We start from the raw sequence: 25,785 nt of genomic DNA on the forward strand, positions 1-25,785 counted from the left end.
CTTTATATTTCAATCTTCCTTGATATGCAGTGACAAGCAAAAGTGTAAACACAGCCCGTTAATTTTACGTAAAAAGCGAATGTCGAAGGTATAATGAGAAAAGAGCATTGTTATTTGAAGAGCATTCCACAAAATAATTTACCTAAATAGTAGTTAATTCTATTGGATATAATAAACGTGAAGTAGTACTAGTGGACGAAATACTATGTTGAAACCTTGATTCGACGAGTATAATTAATGTGCAAAACTGTAAACATGGTTTGAGATGTCCATTTTTGTAAAATGTTTTGTACATTATTAATGTTAATGAAAATTAACTATTACATTTCGTTAATAATAACTTGTAGTTATTGTAGTACTGTTACCTAATCTTTACCGATCACTTGAAAAATTAGTCTTTTACATTTATGTGTTTACTTTTTTCGCTCGTCACTGTACATGTTTAAGTCAGATATGAAATATCTGGCGTATTCCAGCGGCTTTCATTAAATCTAAGATGTTGATATCTTTAATATTGAGAATGTTGTTAGTAAAGTAACTATTTCTATCCAAAAACAAGATATCTTGCAGACAACGTGAATTTTCGTTCCAATTTTCTTAACTTACAAGTATAAAATTTTCATCGCAATCTATCCTACAAAGTTCTGGCACACGACGAAGCTGAGAACATAGATCTTCTTCAAATATTATTTTTCTCACTGCTTCGTGTGGAATTTCTACTCGACGAGATGTTATTAAACGCTCAAAAGCTTATTATTAAACGATAACATACTTTTTCCTACATGAATGAACATGAAAGACGTCGAGTGAGGAAATAGAACAATTGTGGATGGTTGGAAACTATTATGCTGCGGTCTACCATTCGTTTTTGCCTATATATACCACGGAACAAAGGATTCTTTTACACTACTTTACTTTTACACTACTTTCTTTACACTACGTTTTACTACTTCGTTAACACACTACATACATACACTACTTCTTTTCCCGATGGCTGAAACTAATCGTTGATGTTTATAAGCTACGAATTTTGTCCACAGCGCCATCGGAATCTTTATTGAGAAATTAAAATACTACAATTACTATCACTAAACTCAGCATCCATAATACACTATGTTTTTCAAGTTTAGATGAACGATTCACAATAACCACATCAGATCCAAACCAATAGCCTGTGTCAACCTCATCCACGCACTGGAACTCGCAACATCGGCGTCCAATGCGGAATTTCTTGCAGCTCTGTAATAAAAAGAAATCGATTAATTGTACGGATCAATCGTCACTAGACTACTCGAAAATCCAGGTCATTCAAAGAATGAAAGAAAAAAGAATTGCTCCAATTCAACCATTGCCTTTGCAAAACTAGTATTTGAGAACCATTGGTCAAATATATTATAACACTAAACGTACATTTCGGGAAGAATAATTTGTGCTATGAAACAAAATTTCATCAGCAGTTTCAACTTAAATATAGATCCGACGATTATTTACGAACAAATAGTATAAATCTTTTAGCAATATGAAATTCGCAATATTTATTCAAATATTTATATTTATAGTACGCCATTAGCAAAGAAGACATGTTTGCGTGCGTTATCGATTTTACGCTTTTGCCACGCAAACATGGAAATTGCGATTCAAAATTGAATTTGCAATGGAAACGGTTGACGTTACGACATCAATAACATATTTCAAAAACATTGATGATATCATACGGAATCAGAGAGATTCTATGAGAAGTTAAACGCATAATCATCCTATTGTAAATAACAGGAACAGAAAGTACACAAGGAATAATACAGAATCATCCTATCATCCTATCCTATTATACAGGATTGCTTTGATTCGAGCTCAAACATAGGCAAATCTGAAAGAATTTTTCACAGAATTTCCTTCCCCTTTGAATTGGCTTTTATACAGAACGACTTTAATCTTTTCAAGGAAATACCTATAGAGTGTGACGATCTATGATTTTAAATAGAGAGGTATATCTGAAAAGAGGTGGATGTAAAACGTAGCATATAAAACGTAGATCAAATCTTTATTCAAGGATTTTTTCTCTTCGCAGAGAATCAGGTTTTCAAGAACGATCGAATATGTATGTACTCGATTTACACGTGAAGTTGTCATTAAAAATATTGTTGCGTTTAAAAAGATAAATATTGATTTAAATTTAACGAAATTGTTAGTCCAATTGTTTTAAGCTTAAAGATATGTAGGTGTCACATTTATATATTGAAAATCTGGGAGCGGCATTAATTAACAAATCTAGTCACGCGCACACGTACTTTAAAACCATGCTTGAAAATCGATATTCCCTGAAACAATGCATCGTTCTGCGCTTCCAATTTATTTTCGCACGAAGAATCAGTCCATTCATCGTTGCCGTCACCATCGCTACTGTAATCTATATTACTCGAATAAATTCTATATCTTGATTGGAAAATCGCATATTTTAACGAACTTTCTGTGTGTGTGTGTGTGTGTTTTTTTTTTTTTTTTTTTTTAATGATTTTAATTGGCAATTTCCGAAATTGAACTATAGCTTGAGAATAAACCGATAATATTTGAGAGTATATATACATACATACATCATGTTTTTGATGGGTTTTGTAGTAAAATAATTGTAGAAAAAGCAAACTTTTTAAGAAAAAATTACCATATTCGAGTAATAAATTATAGAAAATTACCAATGTAATTTAAAACTTAAAAAGAAGAATCTATTACACGTAATAAAGAGAAGGACTTGTTCACGAACGGCAATTCAACAAATACAGTCGTTGCAGAAACATAGTTTTACAAGGGAGAAGAATCTCTCTAGGAACTCGACGATATCACGCCAAGCGAAAATTCAATAAAGTGATTACTAACCGTATTACCAGCGGCAATCGTGTTACGGCAATTCGTAAATAAGTTAGTCGTCTATTTGGAGAAACGTCGCTGGCAATATCGTCACATTTTAATTACGTCAGCGCTATCAATTGGTCTTGGAAGAAAGTTTTCCATTATGTACTTTTGCCCACGGCGTCGTTCCAACAAATGAATCCGAGTTTTGAATCGCTTTCTCTTATATCACGAATTTGTAACGGTGTTTCTTCAAACTTTAAACGATTGTAATGAATGCCTTTGCGTACAAAGACTGATACCTGGTTTGACTAGAAGCTTCAGCTAATTAGTGCCCCAGTTAATTTGGATGTTCACTACCACGCCACTTAAGAAGTGGCTTCGTGTCCGAGCGGATTTCCCCCAGGTAAAAAAAAAAAGAAAAAGAAAAAGAAAAAGAAAAAAAATAGTTAATTTGGATGTTATAAAATGTTATATAACTTATCTAGAAGAACTTATCTTCTACTTGGTAGTCGCATAAGAGAAGACCGAGCCATTGAATCGCTCAAATAGATCAGCTGATTCGCTTAACGTATTTTTACTTCCGATGACGTAAACAAGAGCAGAAAGTACACAAGTAATAATACAGAAATGTCAAATGTACAGAGGAATAGATTTCGTTAAATCATTAGCACGTAACATTTCCTTATAATTCTATTTGTGCATAGCAAAATAGCTTGTGTGCTTTCATGAATTATAATTGATATTTAGAAGCTTTCATGTAGGTAGATATATAACTCGTGTTAATTAGTAATTTAACAATACATCATGACAACATATCATTTTCGTTTCTTCGTTTATCTCGTTATGCGCGTAAACGAATGTGTAAATAAAGACATATAATCAACGATAACATGTAGTGGCAAGCATGATAATTATCGACAAAGGAGAATATTGGTGAAATGATTGTGGTGATTTCACTCGGTGTATCGGTAAATAAACTTTGATAGACATTGCCGGTGAATTCGCTGCCGGTGAAATCGTGTCGATGAAATAATTGTCAGTGATTTAAAGATAACCCAATTTATTGATCTCCCCTTCATAGAGTTGTACGTCTCTCTATAAAACATTTAGCTTAGTCACACTAAACTGAACTGGACTGGACTGCAAGTAAGAAGATTGAAATGCAAAATTCACGTGTGAGATGGAAAGTTCGATAAGGCGATTATGTATATTAACCCGAAAGAAAGCTCATGGCTTTGCAACGCGTTACACGCAACACGGAATTTCCCTCGCTGAAATAATCCTATTACAACGATACGATTTTCCTTAACAGATCTCGCAATGTAATTCTCCCTCTACAACTTTTTATTAGGTTTGAAACACGAGAGTTTCGAAGCTCTGCAAAGTCTCGCGAATCTAGAAATCGAGTTTCAACGTATTTTCGCTTCTTATTTTATAGCTGTTAATAGTTATTATCTCACTCTGCACGTACATCAAACGAGTACTTATGTAAATCCAAAGGAAACGGAAACAACCGAGAATAATTGAGGATAATTCGAATACGTACCAGGCGGCAATACAATTTCTCGCGATTAGTAAAGTGTTTCGCAAAGAAAAAAAAAGAAGGAAAATTGTATCGGAGAAATAGGGGAAAAACGGTGGCGTACATCAAGCAATCTTTATGGCTGTAATACATTTATTATTCATTTATGTTCATTTTCTATCGCGTAACAGACGTTGAAATAACTGGCAGAACGAGCATATAAATCTTGTATCGCTCGACCTGACTTCTCCCGATGGAAAAATATTCACCAGCCTGGGATCGTGCATCGCTAATTACTCCGTTCTACTTTTCGAACGCGTTTCCATCCATACAGAAAAGCAAGAAGGCAAACCCTATCGCACAGTCATGAAGAGATGCAAAAGCAAGAAACCAAGCAACGACATGCCGATCGACATGGTGGAAGCAGTCCTACAGAGGCTATTCACCATGGGACACGGACCCTCTCATTACGAGGGCCGCGAAAAGGCAGAGACCGAAGAAGAAGAAGAAGACATCAGCTTCAGCGTCGTCATCGGCGAAGGCGATGTCGTCGATGCCGCCGGAAGAATGAACACCAAGAAGGCTGCAGGAGTCGATGGAAGACTCCTGGACTGCTGGAAGCAGGAGCTGGAAGCAAGCTGGAACCAGACTGCTGGAAGACGGCCAGAGTAATACTGCTAAGGAAGCCGGGAAAGGATCGCGTACCGGCCGATAAGCATACTCCCAGCCATGAGCAAGATCTGGGAAAAATGCTTTAAGAAGATCATCGAGAGATGCATCGGAACGGACCCGTTCCATCGGAGGCAGTATGGGTTCAGAAAGAAGAATTAGCTTAGCGAATACCGATAAGAACAGGAAGAAGCTGAAACGGGCACAACGAACGGCCCTGTGCATAACAACGACGGCATACCGTACCATCTCCCACGCGGCACTTTGCGCGTTGACCGGGAATCTCCCGATCTACATAAAGATAAAGATGCTCGGAGAGACTTACGAGAGGAACAAGATCCATAAGACCAGGATCGGCGCGGATGACGGCAACGAGCTGAAAGCGCAGGGAAATGGAGGAACTGGAGGCGCAAGGAAATTAATACCGAGTGCGCTGCTATTTACAAAAAAGAAGATGGACATCGATCATCACACCATGCAGCTGTTAACCGGGTATGGGAGTGTGGCGGCACTCGACAAGCCAAATACCACCACTCGACACTAACTAGTGTCGGACGACGGCAGCGACATCTACAGCCCCCAGTGACAATTACAGCGGACCAGGCCCAACTACTACAACTATCACGCACGTCCAATAAATATATAACGCACACACGGCCACCTCTACAGGAGTTTTGGTGTCTATAGAAAGAGGATTGGCAAGAGCAGCGACAGCAACTGTCTCGACTGTGGAGACCCTAACGACGATGCAGAGCACGCCCTGTTCACGTGCCCGAAGTGAACGGACAGAAGGATTGAGCTGGAGGACGCTCTTGGCGAGAAGATAGACGTGGACAATCTGATCGCCACGGTGACCGCCAAGAACGAGAGCTGGGATAAATTCAGGCAATTTCGCAAGACCGTCATGTCTCACAGGAGGGTGACAACGAAGGCCTTGAAGGAGGCAAGGAGGAGAACGAGAGCAACAACAACTACTCGGAGCAGTGAAGGCAGAGATACAAGACAACAAAGAACCACAGAAGGAGATCAGCCCAGTATTCCGAACTAGCTGAGAAGATGACGAGAGCAATACAGAATATACAGAATAACTGCCCGAAGAAGAAGATACAACGGGGCATGAAAGGACAACCTGATGACTGCCGACAGGTTTTACCGGGGTTGTCTGTCCTCAAAGCAAAGGAAAAAGGAGGAGGGGTTTTTAGTGGGTATGGCAACAACATCCGCCCGAGTCCCACATAACCCAGTGATCCGCATCACTGGGTATGCGTAACAGCATTTTCCCCTCCTCACGCAAAAAAAAAAAAAAAAAAAAAAAAAAAAAGCTATACACTCTATCAATTTTAAGTTGATAATTTCGTTATTATATAATTTTTCTTAGTCTATACTGAATCCAGGAAGAAGAACTTTCATCCAATTACATACTTCATTAATTCATGAATTATATTCGTTACCGTACGTACAAAAAGAAAGTTGACTGATATAAAAATTCAAAGGATAGAACTTCTAAGCTCGCGATTGGAAACAGATTCAGTTCAATGGTTTAATTTGCCATTTAATTGAATTCTCTGGCAATTTCAGCGAACTGTGGGCTTTAAAAGTGTCCCGCATTCAAACGTAAGACTTCTCCTCCACCTTTCCCTTTCTTTCAATTCCAACCTCAAGTAATTGACCTATTAATTCGACGATATATTTACATGCTCGCAAGGGATTCAAACAACTTCGTTTAACTGCGTTAAATTCGCAATTATAACCAACACGAATGTCTCAATCAATGTGCAGCTCGAAACAAATAAAAGATAATTAACTTTTCAATATAACGATTGATATGTTTGATGAAGAAAAATTTATGAATTTTTAAAAACGTCTCCTAGTACATTTAGCATTTTTATGATAAAAACTTAGAACACACACGCACACATATACTATTCCATGAAATGATTTACACAGCTATGAGTCTAATCCTATGATATTATAAAGGGATGAACGAACTTTTCCTAATAAATATAACTTTATACAAAATCTTGTTTAAAAAAATTAGTTTTTTATTCTCATTAAATTAATTTAATATCAGAATATATAATTTTAGTCGTTATCAAAATTTTATGTCAAATGCGTTCATAGATACATATATAAATAAATGTCTAATCCTATGTATTTATTTCAACTGAAATCTTAACTTAAATATTTATTAACAATATTCTGACGAATATGCAATGAAAGATAAAAACAACTTTATTTTTCTTATAGAATGTCTCATGCTTCTTACTCATTTTATGTTTCTCGTTGTCAATGCGTAACTACTTATCAGCCGCATGAATGCTAAGTTTTACTACTGAGAAACGAAGAGACATATAGATGCAAATATACGCTACCTCGCGTGAAAAAAACATCAGATACATTAACCAGAAGGAATATCCGATACATATAAAATTCATAGCGTAGTTATTTATACATACGGAATAATTCTTTCTGTATGAAATATTCTTTCTTCTGAATTCTTATTATAAATGTATGTCCATTTCCTACCTTAAAATGTCTCTCCTTTGAAAAACTCCATTTAAATATAACGATTAACAAAATATTACCAATAAAAATATTAAAACGAGATGCTGAAATAACCTTTTAATGAAGCACAAATGATTATTTCAACTTTAATTCTGTTAAATTTGAATTGAATCATTTATAAACCGAACAGGTGTATAAAATTTTATTGCGTAAAAATCGTGAAGCTGAAAATTAGGAACGAATAACGAATGAGTAACCTAGTTTCATTAAAAGGTACGTGTACGCCGATCCGCGTAACAACTTCGACACTCCAATTATTATAAAGCATGTATCCTTCAGAGATTTTTTGCGCGAACGCAAGATACCTTTTACACGTGCAACTGAATAAGTGGAACGTGATTTTCAATATTTCTTCTTGTAGAACCTGTAACAACGTAACTGTTTCACGAATATTTTCCCTGACACTTTTACAACGATGCGTAGAAATCTCCTTTTCTAATTAATAATTTCAGCATTTCTCTGAACAGTTTCGTTGCGATTAAAAAATATACAAAGCTTACGACGTGCTTGTTTAAAAATATTTATATGGAACAAGATTTCGAATTTGTCACATCAATCGCGATCTCAGCAGGTGTAAATTAATTCGTTCTAATGAACGAATAAATTGAACGGCTCGTGACAAAAATTATCCCTGTCCATGTTTGTCTTCCTAAAACTAATTCAAGGCGAGTTAAATGAATCGCTGTGTACCCTATTCGCGCAGCATGTGTTTTAACGACCAGCATGCAAGCGTTAACGGTGTACTTTAGTTTCTCATGGTTGTGTTAAGCTGGTTGCTCTTAGAATGAGCATATACTTACCAAAGGAGGTGAACAGAAGATAGCCTGGCACCATTTTGGCTCCGAATGGTAACAGAAGCATTGACTGCAAATCGAAGGTCCCGGCACATACATCATTCCATGCGAGACAACTTTTCCTTCGAGATCAGTACAGTGTTTTCCTAAAGCCGCTGAAAACGATTACCAGCGTCAATATCTTTGCCACTCGACAATCGTACGCGCAGTTACGCTAACCGTTTTAACGCCACGCAGCGTGATCGCTCTATTCGCGTACGGTGGTAAATTGTGCCACGATGTATGGTCACGATCATTAATTCGCAACGCGCTCAAGCGTGCTCGTCGCGAGTCATATCAGAGTTTCCTCTCGTAATTACTTGTTTTTCAAATAATCATAAACCAAATAAAAAAAAAAAAACCAATATAAAAAATTACCTCTTGAATCGGAAAACCAAATCCTGCATTATAGAATGTTATCACGCAAACGAAACGCAGAGCATAAATGAAGCGCGAGCACGTCGAACGGTATATTTCGATGAAAAAAACAGGATGAAAAAGGGCAGCGCGATCGCGTCGATCGGTACTCCTGGCAAATAAATAAACGAAGCGCTATCGCGCTGCATAGCACAAACCGATACGGAGTCTTGAAACATCCGACACTAAAACGGTTAATAACATTACGAAAACGACCGTACCAGGAAATTTTTGTTCAACGGATCCGCATTGCGGCTATCACGATGCTTCTTCGTTGCATCGATGCTTCATCGATGAGATTAAAGCACCGTTGAAATAGGTTATTCGATTTCTTACATGGGGAAAAACTTTTTATATCGTGTTTGCTGTTTTACTTCGCAAGTGTGCTTCACAGTATACGTTAGAACTCCAAGTCGAGCTATCCGAGTTAAAGTCTCTTGAAACTTAAAACGGCGCTTAAAGGATATAGGTATAACAGAAGGTTCGTTTAAAATTCAAAAGTGTATATACGTACATATACATTTGAATAAAAATAGCGGATAATCTCAAGTAAAAAAGTAGGTTCGTGTTAGTAAAATGGTTTCAAAATACTTGTCAAAAGTCAAACGACTTGACTAATTAAGAATGGATGTAAGAGATTGAAAGCAAAGGGCATCTAAGAGTATCAATTAAGTAACAAACTCACGGTGACAAAGAGGTTTTCACTCGATCGAATTCAAATAAAACGGTTAATTTGAGCGAAACTTTAGGTACACGAGAAGCGACACGCGTCCTCAAGGACTACGAAGGTTCTACTCGAACGAATGAAAACTTTTCTCTGGCCCGGTGTGTATACACAAGACGTGCGAATTTAAAGTGCAGATTGTATTAATTGAAATAATTGCTTGGTTTGATCAAATTAATCGTTTTAAGCTGAAATGACGAAGGTCATCCAAGTAATTGATGTCCACTGTAATTATTTGTTAATCGCGCGTGGAATCGGAACGATTCGACCTCGTTCCAACGCGAATCGTTACTAAGGCAGAGACGGCAATTAATAATTGTCGCGTCATTTGTTCGATCGTGTTCACAAATTCAAATACGGCTGAGTGGCGGAAACCATTTATAACACGTCCCGTACCGCGTAGGTCGTATACATATCTCAGGATGAATTTTTCGTACTTCGCCGCATATATTCTCCATGTTAGACATACCATAAAATATTTCGTGCAATCGCGTATTCCTGTCTAATGTCAGGAATTCTCTTTCCATAGGTCTGCGTTTTCCATATTATCTATTTTGCTTATCAGTAAACATTCTTACAATTTGTGATTAATACTGTACGTACAAGAACGTTAAGTTTTTGACGTTGTAATATTTCACATGAAATAATAATGGCTGTATATCGACTAACTTATTAATTAATTAAATTCGTGTATATCAAATTTCCTATCATTTAATACTTTCGTGTAACTACAGGGATTTGATACTATGAAATGAAATATAAAACTTGGTAAAAAAACGCGCTTCGTTAGGAAATGAGGGTAATGATGCAAATATTTTTCGTAGCCATTATATAGAATTTCGATGGTATAATTAATCAGTATCAACTTACCAGCCCCTAACGGGAAGATAGTGACGAAAATAGTCTGCAAACAGATGATCGTGGCAAGTATTTTCGCATACAAGTCCTTCATGGTTGTAAAGGATCAGGAAATTTGTTGCTGTAGAATGGGAAAATCAGGTGTTTTAATATAAGTTGTGCGGGCACTGGAGTGCGTAGACCAGAAATATCTGCGACAAAAATCAGAATACATTTGTTTTCACATGATTGGATCAATTTTGTGTAAGACTAAGCTGATTGAACCTAACACGGGATAATTGTCCAACTTACGACCTTAACAAGCCCGCTTGATTCCCTATAAGTGCTTGAAATTGATGCTTGTATTCTTTCCAGATTAACAAGCTTTGCTCCCCCCCCCCTCCCTCTCTATTTCCTTAGATCGAGTTAGACTGCCACAACATATTATCTTTCTTCTTTTCTTTTCTTTTCTTTCGATCTTTTAAAGCCTTAAATCGTTGGTTATTATAGTGTATACATTCGATTACTCTGTAAGTCGTAAGTACATGTTTTACGTTATTTTTCATTTTCCAGCTAAATTCCACAAAAACAAGAAATATACTTCCAACGTGTTTTCACATGTCTCTAGCAAAGATCTCAAAAACAAGTTGCGGCGCAATTTAAAACGACAAATAGCACCGTGTGTCTCGTTGTGGCAACGCACGGTTCGTCAGCTTTTTAAAAGCGCTCTCTGTCTGCTTTTTTCTCTCTTCACCGCCTATTCGTTTTTTCTTAACGAGTGAAACCGTTTTTACGAGGACGGGAGCACAGAAATGACGTACTGGCAATTCTGTTTCGTGATGACACAAGCAGCCCGGTTTCAGTGAATTAAACCTGGCCCCAAGCTTCCAATTATCTCTCCCTTCCTTTCCTTTATTTTTCCCTTCTATATCGAATTTCAGGTTTTCTAAATTTCCATTACAATCAACTATGGCTTTTCTCTATTTTACATGTTAGCCGATGATTCATGGCAAAAGCATCGGCTGTAAAAATATTTGGAGTTGCAACAGCAACAAGTGTGTTTTCTCAAACAGAAAATATTGGAAGCGTACTCGTTGGCAAAACAGTTCACGGATAGTTCGTCCTCTGCTTGTTATTTGTTTCAATACCGTTAGCAAATAAATTCATGAAACATAGTGGTATCGCATAAATTGAAAATAAAAGCTTTGCGTATACTTGGTAGTTGAACTTTGGCTATTAAACGTATGTTATATATATATATATATATATAGAAGATTGCTTAGAATTTGGAGCTTAATAACATATCTCAAAATCATTGACATCAAAAAAGGTGAACCTTACTTACCAAATTTCCTTCCGTCAAATGATACATAAAAATTGAAAAAAATAATATACATAGTTTTGACTTTCTTCCGCATTATAATTTGAATCACTCGATTTATTCGACTAAAGATAATCAAGCAATAACCTCACTTTACACGTATTCTCATTAAGTGAAATAGATCACATCAGGGATTTTCAAAAGTCGATGGAACATTAATAGCGATTAATTATTTATGGATGTATTCTGCACGGTTAGAGCAATCGCCTAGTGAATTATCGAGTTCCAGGAATATGAGCGGTAAACAGGATTGCAGCTATAAATGACTCTCTAACGTGTATATTAGAGATGAATTTGATCATTTATCCTCATAATATGAAATACGCTTTTAAGTGGAAATCATAATTAACAATTTCTGGCAGCGAAAAGTAAATAAATCGATACGTTTAAATCAATATTAGAATTTCTTAATATTTTTATCAAATATTTTTATCAAATATTTTAACATCGTAGAAGTGTCGTTGGAGAGAAATATTAGGTTGTTCGAAATGTTTCTTTCGTTTTATAAAGAAATGATAGATGTACGATATTTTTTGCTTTATATTATTTTATTGAATTATGTGCGATCCACCTTTCTCCAATTTAATATAAAATAACATAAAAGAAAAAATGTTGTGTATCTATCATTTCTTTATAAAACGAAAGAAAATTTTGCGACAATCTAATAGAAATTTAGCTTTAACACAATATAAAAATGGATTGTTATGCCCCTAGGAGATAAGAACAATATGATTAATATTAATAATGAATACGTTAACGTAACGTAAAGCAGCTTTTGCAGAAGGCTATTACCTGAAAATGTTTACTAAAGAATGATAACATGAATTTTCTTAAGTATCCCATTTGATACTTAATCTACTTTGTAAATACTGTACGTCCTAACTTTGAAAGAATGCAATTTTAGCCAGAATGTTTCAAATTACCTAGCTAGTTTCCTATTAATTAATTACCTAGTTTCCTTGTAATATAATTTATATTTACATTATCTCGCGTAATTCTTTCCACTTTATTGACTTCTAAACGTTAATGTAATATAATTTTTATAATATAATTTTAATCAAAGTTATTTAAAATTTGTAGTATCTCATCCCTACTAGAATAATATTAACAAATGTGCAGAGCTCAAGTCGAATAACACCGGCTCAGATAAATGATCATCAAACTTACTTTTGTTATCGTCGATGTCAGTGATTTTAAACCAGCCAACGTCCATGGCAATCAATATTATTTAGCCGGTCTTAACGCAATGTAAAAAGCAAAGAAAAGAGGAAGGAAGGAACAGGGAAACAAAGAGATAAAACGAATTTTTCATTTTCTCGAAACTAGATCGAGTTTCAAGCTGCTCGTAAAAGAGTCTGTAGCCAATCCGACTAAATTCGACGAACCGCGCTTTAAAATTCCCAGAGAACTGTGATAACCATCGAAATCTGTACAATTTGTCGATTCATCGCTTGATTAAAAAATGGAACAAAATGAGGCTGATCAGCCGAACTTCTTTGAACTTTTAATGATCCTTATCGTTATACCCTAGGTTGAATGCTACGATATAAGCCGAAACAGCTATAAGTAGGGTTCACGTGATTGCCGCCATCTATTATTCACGCGTTACACATTCGCCAGACAGACGCGTCTAACGGTTGACATTGTTTTCTACCCTCAGTTCCAACGCAATTACGTTGCTACGTGCAATCAAGTCTCGAGTGAAGCTAATGATAAGTTGTTGTTCGATCCTACACAATTACTAAAATTATTCAAATTAAACTAATTTAGTCTAAAAAAAAAAACAAGTAATTTCGTTATATATTTCCTTTCATAATAAGCCATGGTTGGAATATAGTAGCTGACGAAAATATTCGTATATTTGTAGAAACATTTTAGGGCTGTATTATGCATAACGGCACTATAGAATTAATACTGTAACAGAATTCTACTATCATGGTTATGCTGGTAATATTCGAAACAAATCTGAAAATCTATGTAGATGTTGTAAGATATTCAGTACGAGTACTGTGCATTACTGGTATGTACATAATCACGACGAGATAAGGAAGCTACTGTTCTCTATTGCTCATCGCTACCCGTTGCTAGTAGCAACGTACTATGCATATATATCTCGTAAAGATTTTAAATGTAGCCAACGAGACCATTTTTAATATTTGACTATCGTGACCCATTACAGTTTCATCACTTTCAATTAATTGAACACGACCCGCACCTTAAGACTAAAATACACAATATAAGTATGGCACAGAAAATCTTTTAAAATTTACGGACGACTATTTATGGTATTTAAAGGCAGCAAAGATAATAATTAGCTGCGGATTTTCCTCGAATCGTAGCATACAATATGGAATCTGATTATTAAAAATTACAGTGGAAATACAGTGGATTTCCATAAGATATTCGTGCTTGTGGCAATATTTGTGGAAATAAATTCTTAACCCAAATGGACAACCTCGATATTCGAGAAATTTTGTGAAGCTGACGTCAATGGCGATATGTACTGTTGTTGTGCTATCATTTCATAGTAAGCTGTATTGATTGCACTTCTATTCACGGAATTGATTTATTCCACACAAAAGTTGACAACAATAATCGAAAAAAGAAAAATATATTACCGCCTTTCACATCAGCATACACAAGCACATAGGATTTCACACGAATATACACACTTGTAAATTCGACGAAACGATCAAATTTAATTATTTTTCGATTTTTCGGGCATCAAGTACTACATCAAACGTTACACATCAAACGTTAAAATACGGCGAGCATACAAAATGTACAAACCACTCTAAATTAATTAACTTTGAACGTTATTGATTAATTAAAAAAAACCACTGTTGCGTTGAGTTTTACATTTTAAAAAGTTGTTATCCGTTTTTGCTTTGTTTAAAACTAAAAATAGGACTACGTTCATTGTAAGTCGTAAATATCCCTTTTATTTATTTAAACAAACAGATATTTAAACAAACAATTTATAAATATATAATTTATTTACGTATATTTGTAATATCTGTTTTATAAATTTGTACAACCATTTATCCATTTATCTATTTTATTTGCATATAATTTTTATAGACTTTTTTTGTTTTTTTAAAGAACGAAAAATTGTGATTCTATTTTAAGACATGTCAGGCTGAAGCGATACGCGATATATATTTCTATTCGGATTTCACCGTCGTCGTAACCGATGCTATTGGAAACGTTTCACAATAGACGTCTTAGAAGCGCTTGCAACGTCCGTCATGTGTAAGGCTCTACCACTGAATCGCGGCTGCCATTTAGTGATTAAGGTCGATCACTTAGAGACGTTAATCCGCCATAATGGTGAGCAATACATCGAAGCCATTATTGAAAGCATAGTTACGCTTTAATTTCATCGATCTTATTCACAAATAGAAGTGTACAAATTATAGGATTTCTAAATATTTAGTTTAGTTAAAAGGAGATATGAAAATGACAGTTATATTCAAAGGATAAAACAGAACCGTACGATTGTAAAGTTTCAAATCATTATAACTATTTAAATTTGAAAAATCCTACTATATTTATACAATATATTTTTATTAAGAATGGAAGAAATTTCGAAAAATCCGCCAACACTTTTTGCTGTCGTCTTGAAGCACACCATATGTTAAGCTTCTTCGTCGTTACAAATTTTATCGCGGATGTAACGAATGTTTCGAACATGTAGCACGCACGCGTCAACGCCTACATTTGGATTTTAAATATATGTTTTATGCATTAAATGTATTTGTACTTTCTTGCGCAATTTCTTTTAATTTGTTACGATATGGAGGGTTTAATTACGTTTAAGATATCTATCTGTGAATCCTTTAAATTCAAAGTTCTTTAAAAAATTACGTTACGTAAAATAATCGTTTTTCCACTTTATTGTATCATAAGATAGTTACTTAAATTCATATTACTTAAAGAATCTTTCTACAGAAAGAATAAAAAAGAATAAAATCCTATATGTTAAATTTTACGTGGTTGATGGAATACATAGCGATGACGAGAACTAACTACAGACAACAAGAAACTATTAGCGAAGGCAACTGGTGACTATGAATGTCGTCTCTATAATATGCGGCGACTAAGGAGAACAACTACCAACTACGGATAACAAGTAACAACCAACTGTCTCGTTTCTAAGAGGCAACTAACTTGCAAATTTAAATCCTCCTTTGATGGTTTCTGTAGCGCGATATACGTCTTGAACGTAGTTAAAGAATATGGTCGCTGCTGAATGACGATTTGACAGCAAGGCGATCCCGCCAGTTCAAAGCTTGACATTGCAAGCTACCGAAAACCATTAATCTTGTTATCGAATATCTAGCTTTCAGAAGAACCCTTGTGATATGATATGACGTCATGACATTTTTATGACGAAGATGAACAAACACCGACCTCTAACGAAACAAATTTTTATTAAGTGCCGTATGTGGGTTGCAGGCCGGCCAACCAAGGAAATTTATCGAATGTATAAAGTAAAATATATACGAATATATTCGATATATCATAAAATGCCCGCGTTATATCGTCTAACAGCATAAAGAAAGCTGAATTTAAGGAATTAAAAAATTGAAATACCAATTATAAGAGAGTTAATTAAATTCAAACCTATCGATCTATCTCATAAAGACCTATATTTCCTGGAAATTGATATCTTCCGAATTCTAAATTCTCCTTAGAAAGTATCATAGAGAAAATATGAAACTTGAAAAGCACATCACGCTGATGCCTCGATAAACCGTCGTGTCGATAAATCCATGTGTCCGAGCGATGAATTTTCCCCAAACAACAAAAAACTGAAGGGAAATCTTCTTTGAAGAACGTGACAAGGTAGGGGAAGCGGGAACAATGATCACGCGATAAACTGATGGTGTACGTATAGAACGAGTGTTGCGAGAGAATTATCGAGAAACAAAAAAAGAAAAAATAATCGTTGGCCGGCGCGACTATACGCTGTCGACGGGCAAACAGCGACTGAGACTAACTGAAACGAACTCTGTCACAGTATGAGCACGGGCTGCGTTCGCGGGTCGATCGAACACGTTCTGCGCCTCTCCTCGGCACCGGCGTCAAAGCCACCCCCGATGGCTGCAACGCACTGGTGCACTTGCAACATCAACCACTGGTCCTTCCTTTTTCGTGTGATATTATACCAGCATCTGTGATGCCATTTCAAAGACCGCAATCAAAGCATTAAATGCCAGATTAAAGCGACGCGATAATATTACCCCAATATTCGTCCGCAAATGTTACCGTATAGATCTTTAATTAAGCATTATTATGCTTCGAATAATTTACTATCACATGTTCCACAAGAAAACATATGTTTCACTTTTCCCCGTAGTATGATTGTAATTTATAACAAATATTTATAATTTATAATTTAAAATATTTATAATTCATTGAAAGTATCTTCCTGTCACGATTATAGGCGTAAAATGTCAAATTAAAAGTAAAAAATTAAAAACATATGGTATCCCGAAACCAAACGTACGACATGGCGAATCACGATGATACGATAAAAATTGATCTATGTCTTGATTTATTCAAACAGAACGAACTTACTCGAACTTTTCCAGAATAAACGATTTATTCGATAATATCCGTCACCAGCTTCTCTTCCTTCAACGGTAACAACTGACACCGAAAGCTCGAGAGACCCGAACGGTGAGACGTACCCAGAAGCAATGCGGTTACCTGGGCAAAGAGTCCCAAAGACTAAGGACGTGGGAAATTTCGAGAAACGGAAATGGAAACTGGAGTGGCGCGTCAATCAGCACTGACGGAACCTAATAAAAATGGAAAAAACCAAACTAATTCGTTTCACAAATTATTAAAACGATATTATTCAAAATTTCACTTGATTTTCTCACTGCACACGTCAATATTTGTCGAAATATCAATATTAAAAAGTTAATAAAAAAAATATCCTCTTTCTTCATACCTGTCTTTCTCCCGGGCGGCGAAGGAATACTAGAATGTTCGAGAACAACGGATACTTTTTGATTTTATCTCAATATCAATTTCAATCTTTTTAAACGAAATATGATCTGAACGATGAAACGTTTGATCATATAATGTTCTTCGTTCGATGCTAAAGGAAACTGAGAAGAAACATCGAAAATTCATTAATAAAACGAATTTCTTTGTTTCTGTGAGATAATAAACTTGATATACGTATTGATTTTTAAAATCAATATAGCTAACCAATGGGCACACTTTTAACAAGGCTGATGGAACATACCAAAAATCTTTCAAGGTGGTCTTGGCAACGGAAGAGTCGAAAATATGAGAATTATAAATGAAAAATTCTAATATTTTACAGCTGGCAACGATAAAGAACTCCAGATATTCTCCTAATTAATTTACAACAAATTCGCGTATATGATCGATAGCTGACGTCATTGTGTCCCACAGCTCTTGTAAAACGATAAGAATTTCCTGGAAAAGCTTGTAACCACGAAATGAAAAAGATGATAAAACTTCTAACAAGAGTACTGAGACGAGCAACTTTGTACTTACCCCTTCGGAGTAGGGAACGTGATTAAACGTCCGCGAGTTCGAAACTTTTGTAAGTCACTGCACGGCCGCTGCTTATGGTGGAAATCTAATAGATATAAGTACAGAGCGCGTGAGCGAACTAAAAACGCGATATAGGGATAAAGAGAGAGACCGTTCCGTCCTTCTCTAATGCCCGCGTACTTGTACCGGAAATATGTAACAACGGTAAACGAGCGCCGTCAGTGTCCACTAGTGTGCATGCCTGATTAAACAAGGACAGAAAATGCTTATATACAGCCTTCTCTTTCTATTTCAATGTCGTATCCATCTTACTATACAGTAGACAGGACTCGACTATTCCATCATTATATTCGCACCCTGCTTATGTGTGCGAACAAATCGTTCGTCTCCTGTTTGATGCTCAGTTTTCAACGGAGTTGAAGGGAAACTTTATAAGAGAAAGGAAGTTACGGATTGTCTCAAAGTGATAAACGAAAATTCTCGTAACTATCGAAAAACGATAGTCAATACAAGGATATCATTATCACATTTAAAACTATCACAATGAACGGTGATTCGTCGCAGCAAGGTACCACAAATAAGATATCTCAATCTAAAGAGGTAAGGAATATTCTAGATTTTGGGACTTTGGAACTTCCATGACAGTCATGAGTGTGTTTCGTCATTGATATGCCATATTGCGTTTTTCACAATTGTCGTTCATTTTTTTGATTGATTTTATATCTATGATTTGTATTTGATTTTGTATCTATGATTTTTTCTTTCGATAATTCTTATAATTATTGTCAATAATTAATTATTTATAACCATTTACGCTGTATTATATATCATTAAGATTTATCTTTGCGCGTATCAAGATAGTAGATAACAAAATTATGTGTAACAAATTTATTAAACTCGCAATGTAACAGAAAATTGCATGAAAATCTTTATATTATTAATAATTATTGTTAATAATAAAAAAAATAAATGTCGCATTAGGAGGAGAGTCATACTTCGGAACGTAATCGGGACATATTGTACCTTAATGTGATTATTATTGTGATTATTGTGATTAGTGTGATTATTTGGTACACAATGGGTGAGTACATTGCAATTTAGATATCTTCTTAGTTGCAATTTTTTCGAATAATATCGGTGACCAATCGAAATAGAAATTAGTGCGGAAAGAGGGGAAGGAATCAAAATTTGAAAATCGACATCGGTAGCTCGGTTGTTATAGAATAACTCAATCGATAACGTAGTTTAACTAGTTATAAATGAAAATATATTTAAATTCAAACTTTAAAAATTAGAAATTAAAAAGCAGAAGGATAGAAATAGAATAGATAGATAAATAGAAAGGATAGAAATAAAACAGTTGTCCCAATTGATGATTATCGTATAGTGTGTACTCATAGCATAAAATTTGTTCAATGAATTAAAAATTATATTTTTTAGATATGTTGGCATTAGCGATGTATTAATCCGGGAAGCTCGTCTATCTCGGAAATATCGAGTCTGCGACAACGTCAATTTGGAAATTATTCTTAGAGAATATGAAAATTATTACAAGATGAAATTCCAAAAATATCCTATATTGTGTAAGAAAATAACTGAAAAGGAAATAAAGACGAGGGAAATGACAAATGCGAACAAAGTGTAAGAATTTAAATTATTTAACACTATTCAACTTTCTCAACATATTCAATGCATCTATTACAATATCATTCAATCTTCAAAGAAGTAGTAAAACTTGTCAAATCTGTTAGCAAACAAACGAGAAGTGAGTCTGTATCTGGGTCTGTCGAAGGGAGGAATGCACAACAGAAGATGAGGGGTGATGCTACCGATGATATTAATCTTGCAATGACAGTGACAACAATTTCTGCCAATGAAAACGATGGATCTTCATCAGAAGAGCTTCATCAAAGAGCTTCATTTAACGTCTCAATGGAACAATCCAGGCAATCAAAGATATCAAAATGTGCTCGGAACCTTTATATAGAAAATCCAGAATTGCAGAAGATTGCTCAAGACATTTTATCTGTAAGTTATTTTCGATTAATATACGTATTGTAAAGCTTTTTAAAAATAAAATACCTATCCTTGGATAAACAATCCACTGTATATCAATATCCAACAAATGTATTGTTGTATATATCTGTATATCTGTATACACTGTATACACTGTATATCTGTATACACTGTATACACTGTATATCCAACAAATAGCTTGGATAAACAATCCACTGTATATCAATATCCAACAAATGTATTGTTGTATATATCCACTGTATATCCAACAAATACCTTGGATAAACAATCCACTGTATATCAATGACGTAGGGATTTCAGTAAAGCTTTAAATAATGAATTACATAACACTCGAGGAAATTAATACAGAGATTATGCACCATTTCATCTTTGTATTGTCGCAGGAAATCATACTGAAAGAATTAAATGTATATTGGGACAACATTGCAGGCCTAGAGGAATGTAAATCTGCCATTAAGGATGCCATTGTGTATCCCCTTAAATACCCTATCTTTTTTAAAGGCCCATTTGCTCCCTGTAAAAGTATTCTGCTATATGGACCACCTGGTACAGGTAAGATACTCGTATTTCTTTCATTCCCATACATGTTTACAAGCAATTATGAAATAGGGAAGACGATGTTGGCGAAGGCAGTCGCAACAGAATGCCAATGCACCTTTTTTAACGTAACGACCAGCTCATTGGTGGACAAATGGAGAGGTGATTCCAAGAAGTATATCCGTGTAAGTTGATTTCCTTTGTCTATGAAGAAGAGATTCTAGGTTTAAAAAGATTTGTTTTTATTTGTCGTCATTCATATATAAATAGAATAGTTGTTTGGAAAACGAAATGATATTACGTTCGTGATGAAACAATGAATTTAAGGAATTTTGAATATAATATTTAATAAATAATAAATACATTTGTTAAACTGAACAGGTTTTATTTGAACTTGCCTATAATAATTCGCCTACAATTATTTTTATCGACGAGATTGACTGCATAGGAACAAATAAAGGAGTAAAGTATACATTGTCTGAATCTGCAAAGACATTCAGATCAGAACTTCTTTTTAGATTGGATAGATTAGTAATTAACAAAAATTCTGATGTAGTTCTTTTGGCCGCAACTAATTGCCCTTGGTATGTATATCATTTATAGCTATTTCAATGTTTTCTAAGTAGAAAATATCTTAATATCATAATTATTCATTATCTTAATCTTAATTATTGTGTTGTTCGGAATATTCCTTCGTTATTATTAATATAACAGAACAATAATATTTATTGTAAATATATTATTAGGGATATTGATGCAACTTTACGCAGACGCCTTGAAAAGAATATATACGTATCATTACCAAACGAAGTTACTCGATTTTATATGTTCAAATTATACCTTAGCAACCGATTATTAGAGAATATGGATATTGTGAGTCACATAATAAAATCTACTGAAAAATATTCTTGTGCTGATATAAAATTGCTTTGTACGCAAGCATGGCTGCTAGAAATGAATCCAATGTTTAAAAGACTTGAAAAAGGAGAAACATCTACTACGACTTTGAAATATGAATTAAAGAATTATAAAATAATAGCAAAATTGTTAAAAAAAATGTCACCTACAGTTACGAATGTGGATAGATATGAAGCGTGGAAAAAATATGTATGCCAAAACAAGATATTTTAAAAAATATAAAAATATAAAAGTATAAAAATATAAATATATAAAAGTATAAAAATATAAAAATATAAAAATATTATAACTCTAATCAATACTAAAAAATAACGCTCTTGAATTATTTAATCTCGTGCAAAAGAATTACTATAACTTATTACGCTTTCCGCTTTCAATAGTCAATCAACAGAGTTCAGTCTAACGAAGAAGTTCCCTCCTACGCTAACGAACTGTCCTGTTTTTGCGTCTAGGCTTTCAGGACATAAATTAAAATATCGCACATAGGCACAGCGTAACAGCGGCTTAAATTTAAGTTACAATAATAATCTTAAAAAAAAAAAGAAAAAAAAGAAATGTAATAATGCATGGCTATGTCGTACCGTCGCGTATCGGTACTTTTGCCTGTATCCACCCTACAATCAGAATTCAGCGTTTATTCTGGAAAAAAATCATGTAAAAAAAAAAAAAAAAAAAATATGTAAAAAACCTGGAATTAATAAACAAAGATTTAAAAAAATCAACAATTAAACAAGGGATTGAGATGACCAACTCCGGTCACGCTGCGAACTTCGAACGCGGAAGAGTCGAGCCGTGGCCATGATGGGTGATTCCAGGAATCGGTCGCGTATGGCAGGATCTGACATGCTTTACCGATCCCAGCCGCGCCGATTTCCGTCAACAGGCACAGTAACGGAGATATTTGGAACAGAAGCAGCCGCATATTCGTCTATCTGAAATTAAAGAGATGATTTCATGTAGAAGATAGAAATTCGTTCCCTGATATTGAAATGCCGAACACGAGGAAAATGAGACATGCAAATGACAAAGTCGATGACCAATAGGAAGATGACATAAACAATTGTAGATTGCAATGAAAATTTTGAAAAATGATACGTGTTCTAATAATAGAATATAAATGATAAAAAGGAGAATGTAATTGCCATTCTTCTATGTATTTTAATTTATGAGACGTAACTTCTGAATGACCTGTAATAGCTTTAAATACATTTACTGGAACTGGCCAAGCATAGAAAAAGGAGGCTTAAAAGAGAAAAAAAGGGAATAGATGAAATCGTGAATTATCAGTCTAAATGAACCGTGAATGTCAACCTAAGCTTTCACCAAAACCCTAGTGAAACCATGAAAGCACCACTATGAATATAAAATGATCCGCACTACTATCTACTTCATAGTATACTCTATACGTTTAAAATACTCCATTAGAAGCTTAAATCTATCAAAATACAGCTCCTAGGGAAATGTAAACTTTCACATGAACACATAATATCGATTTTCTGATTGAAACGTATAGGCAGATATATACTAGCATTTGGCTGCATGGTGCAGCACTACTCTCTCTGGGATATCCTAGCCATTTTCGGCATTTGGCCGTATGGTGTAGCACTAGCTCTGTAACATAGAAGACCATAGGCGTCAGTTCTTCTTATTTCCTCTCTGATATATGTTTACTTTAATGTCACTTATTCAGGCGCTTGATATATTGTCGGAATGAAATTTTAGTAATGTGCAAGTAATTTTGAGTAGATTAATAAAGTATAATAAGATATTAGATTCATGTACATAGTTTCAAGTGACATCAATCTTTATGTCTAGTATATACATGTCTATTGATCTATAAGTCAGTGTTAAAATAACAAATAAATGGCAGAAGAAGGAAAGAAGATTTCCTTCGGTTTTGCGAAATCTATTAAGAAACCTGTGTTAAAAAATGCTATTCCACAAGAAAAAAAGAAAGTTGATTACATTGAATGCCTTGATGAGAAAGGTATTAAAGTAATAGGGTGAGTTCAAAAAGTAAAATTTTTAATCAAGAAACATATAACCTCAACCTAACCTATAAAAATCACCAATAGCGGAATATATATATTTGAAAACAATTTTTTTATTTCAGTAAGGAAGAAAAAAAAGATGAACCTCTAATTATTTCATTACTAGGTTCAAAAACCTGGCATGATAGAATAGTTAATAAAATAGATGCAGACATTTTCCTTCCGAAGGCAGATAAGGAAAAGGTAGGAGACGCTAGTGTTAACGAGGCAAAATCAAAGCTATCTAATGGAAAAACATCGCCAATAATATCAATAAAGAAAGAGCCAGTTGAAGATAGTGAAAATAAAGTTGTTACTTTAGAAGAACAAGTGGCGAAAGAAATCATTGAGGATCTTAAATCAAAGAATGAACATGAAACTAAAACAAATGATTTAACCTTACCTTTAGTAGAAGATGAATCACTAAGAGGCAAAGAACAGGTACGTTATCAACATATTGATGTGCAATGCACAGATGTATTACATTTGCATATTATAAATATCGTTTTGTATTTTTCAGTCTACGTTAGAAGATTATGAAAAAATTCCTATTGATGATTTTGGTGTAGCAATGTTACGGGGAATGGGATGGCAACCAGGAAAGGGAATTGGTTGAAATGAAAAGTATGAATTTTACTCTGGATTAAATTAATTGTATGTATTTAATACATCACTTATTGGAAAGTAAACAGAGAACATCATTTTTTATTTCACAATCGTTCATTCTAACTATTACAGATTAGTAGCAGCTGTCATACCAGAATTACGACCAAAAGGTATGAGTCTTGGAGCAGACAAAGTAGCATTGTAGAAGAAAAATACAGATTCCAAAAAAGAAGAGGAAGAAGTTAAAATGGAGAAAGGAACATTTGTGAAAATTATAGCTGGAAAGCAAAGTAATAATTATAGTCAAATAGAAGGATTCGATGATGATGCTGGAAGGCTCATAATAAAACTAGCTCTTGGTGGAAATATAATATCTGTAAATGAATTTATGGTACAGCCAGTGACTAAATCAGAATATTCTAAGAACTCAAAAGTTCAAAGTTAATATGAAGTGTTAGTTTTTCATTAAGGGACTTTTAAGAAAATAAATTTGAATTGACATATACATATAAAGACATAATCGGACATGTAGAAAAACTAATTCAAAAGTACCTGTAAGTGTGTTGTTGCATGCAATTTTTTAAAGGTCCCTTCTATTTTTATATAAAATATGATAAATGTAGAGGTTTTAGCTTTCAGTATTTTATGGGATTAATTTCAGATACAAAAAAGTATGAGGAATATAAGGACAAGGAATCCAAGGGACTCGAGCAAAAGATGGATAGAAAAAGATCAATGTCCCCTGACCCCGAAGACGGTGAAGATGGTGACAAAAGTAGTAATAAAAGAAAGAAAATCGGAAGTACGATGCACAATAAGAACAAGTATGATAAAGTGGGGGATAAAAAATCAGAAAAACGAAAAAGGCGCTCCGAATCTAATGATGACAGCGATAGTGATTCTGAAAAGAAGAGACGGAGAGAAAGAAGTAACTCTAATAGGAATGATTCTTATAAATTAAAAAGATTGAAAAAGTCAAAGAAAGATAAGAAGCACGATTGCTCATCCGAAAGATCAAGTAAAAAACATAAAAAGAAAGACAAAGAAAGAGAAAACGTTAGAGATAAGAAACCCAGAGATTACGCAGACAGAAAGAAACACAAAAGACGAGAAAGATCAAGATCTCGATCATTTAGTAGGCAGTAATATTTTCCAGGGACGTATTCGGTCATTTTACTTTCAAGATAAATTGTACAATTTTATTTATACAGATTTTATAATAAAGTGTATTTTTACAAAATATTATATTTCTTTTCTTACCCTTAACTGAAAATTACATTTAATTATAATATGTAATAATGTTTACAATTACATCAAAGTTA

The 25,785-nt window shown here is 34.4% G+C and overlaps 3 protein-coding genes, 2 long non-coding RNA genes and 1 pseudogene across 9 annotated transcripts; 4 read left to right on the plus strand and 2 right to left on the minus strand.

Moving 5' to 3' along the window:
• LOC125387072 lies at positions 1 to 18,395 on the minus strand. Of its 4 annotated transcripts, none has more exons than XM_048414254.1 (4): positions 18,336 to 18,395; positions 10,448 to 10,626; positions 8,404 to 8,552; positions 1 to 1,239 (listed from the first exon to the last, which is right to left on the minus strand). In XM_048414254.1, the coding sequence occupies exons 2-4, from the start codon at positions 10,527 to 10,529 to the stop codon at positions 1,066 to 1,068; spliced, it is 405 nt and encodes a 134-aa protein (XP_048270211.1). In that variant the 5' UTR covers positions 10,530 to 10,626; positions 18,336 to 18,395; the 3' UTR covers positions 1 to 1,065. The 4 variants fall into 4 exon arrangements, 3 of the variants coding, with proteins under 3 accessions (XP_048270211.1, XP_048270209.1, XP_048270210.1); XM_048414252.1 differs by lacking the exon at positions 18,336 to 18,395 and adding an exon at positions 17,379 to 17,560; XM_048414253.1 differs by lacking the exon at positions 18,336 to 18,395 and adding an exon at positions 10,727 to 10,993.
• On the plus strand, positions 7,362 to 11,174 carry LOC125387103. Its single transcript, XR_007227665.1, has 2 exons — positions 7,362 to 7,816; positions 10,988 to 11,174. It is a non-coding gene; the product is annotated as an uncharacterized LOC125387103 (long non-coding RNA).
• A 285-nt stretch (positions 18,396 to 18,680) lies between the features above and the next one.
• Positions 18,681 to 22,103, plus strand: LOC125387040 (katanin p60 ATPase-containing subunit A-like 2). Of its 2 annotated transcripts, XM_048414198.1 has the most exons (8): positions 18,681 to 18,935; positions 19,317 to 19,416; positions 19,776 to 19,976; positions 20,087 to 20,363; positions 20,756 to 20,924; positions 20,982 to 21,094; positions 21,291 to 21,493; positions 21,656 to 22,103. In XM_048414198.1, exons 3-8 carry the CDS (start codon positions 19,891 to 19,893, stop codon positions 22,038 to 22,040), a joined length of 1,233 nt encoding a protein of 410 aa, XP_048270155.1. In that variant the 5' UTR covers positions 18,681 to 18,935; positions 19,317 to 19,416; positions 19,776 to 19,890; the 3' UTR covers positions 22,041 to 22,103. The 2 variants fall into 2 exon arrangements, with proteins under 2 accessions (XP_048270155.1, XP_048270156.1); XM_048414199.1 differs by lacking the exon at positions 18,681 to 18,935 and having other exon boundaries at positions 19,118 to 19,416.
• Positions 22,104 to 22,489: 386 nt separating this feature from the next.
• On the minus strand, positions 22,490 to 23,781 carry LOC125387097. Its single transcript, XR_007227659.1, has 2 exons — positions 23,353 to 23,781; positions 22,490 to 22,759 (listed from the first exon to the last, which is right to left on the minus strand). It is a non-coding gene; the product is annotated as an uncharacterized LOC125387097 (long non-coding RNA).
• Positions 23,782 to 24,046: 265 nt separating this feature from the next.
• Positions 24,047 to 24,746, plus strand: LOC125387077 (annotated as a pseudogene).
• A 148-nt stretch (positions 24,747 to 24,894) lies between these two features.
• On the plus strand, positions 24,895 to 25,705 carry LOC125387064 (nucleolar protein 58-like). The gene is made up of 2 exons (XM_048414225.1): positions 24,895 to 24,916; positions 25,125 to 25,705. The coding sequence occupies exons 1-2, from the start codon at positions 24,910 to 24,912 to the stop codon at positions 25,607 to 25,609; spliced, it is 492 nt and encodes a 163-aa protein (XP_048270182.1). The 5' UTR covers positions 24,895 to 24,909; the 3' UTR covers positions 25,610 to 25,705.
• The last annotated feature ends 80 nt before the right edge of the window (positions 25,706 to 25,785 follow it).

This window comes from Bombus terrestris, unplaced genomic scaffold (assembly GCF_910591885.1).
Source record: "Bombus terrestris unplaced genomic scaffold, iyBomTerr1.2, whole genome shotgun sequence".
NCBI lineage: Eukaryota > Metazoa > Arthropoda > Insecta > Hymenoptera > Apidae > Bombus > Bombus terrestris.

What these genes read in the sequence shown, in the direction of transcription:
- LOC125387072 (XM_048414254.1), bottom strand. Translation starts at nt 10,529, where the DNA reads ATGAAGGACTTGTATGCGAAAATACTTGCCACGATCATCTGTTTGCAG. An exon ending in TATCTTCCCGTTAGGGGCTG is followed by an intron (nt 8,553 to 10,447) that starts GTAAGTTGATAC and finishes AATCGTTTTCAG; the next exon opens with CGGCTTTAGGAAAACACTGT. An exon ending in TCTTCTGTTCACCTCCTTTG is followed by an intron (nt 1,240 to 8,403) that starts GTAAGTATATGC and finishes TTTTTATTACAG; the next exon opens with AGCTGCAAGAAATTCCGCAT.
- LOC125387040 (XM_048414198.1), top strand. Translation starts at nt 19,891, where the DNA reads ATGAAATTCCAAAAATATCCTATATTGTGTAAGAAAATAACTGAAAAG. An exon ending in ATATGGACCACCTGGTACAG is followed by an intron (nt 20,925 to 20,981) that starts GTAAGATACTCG and finishes ATTATGAAATAG; the next exon opens with GGAAGACGATGTTGGCGAAG. An exon ending in GCCGCAACTAATTGCCCTTG is followed by an intron (nt 21,494 to 21,655) that starts GTATGTATATCA and finishes ATATATTATTAG; the next exon opens with GGATATTGATGCAACTTTAC.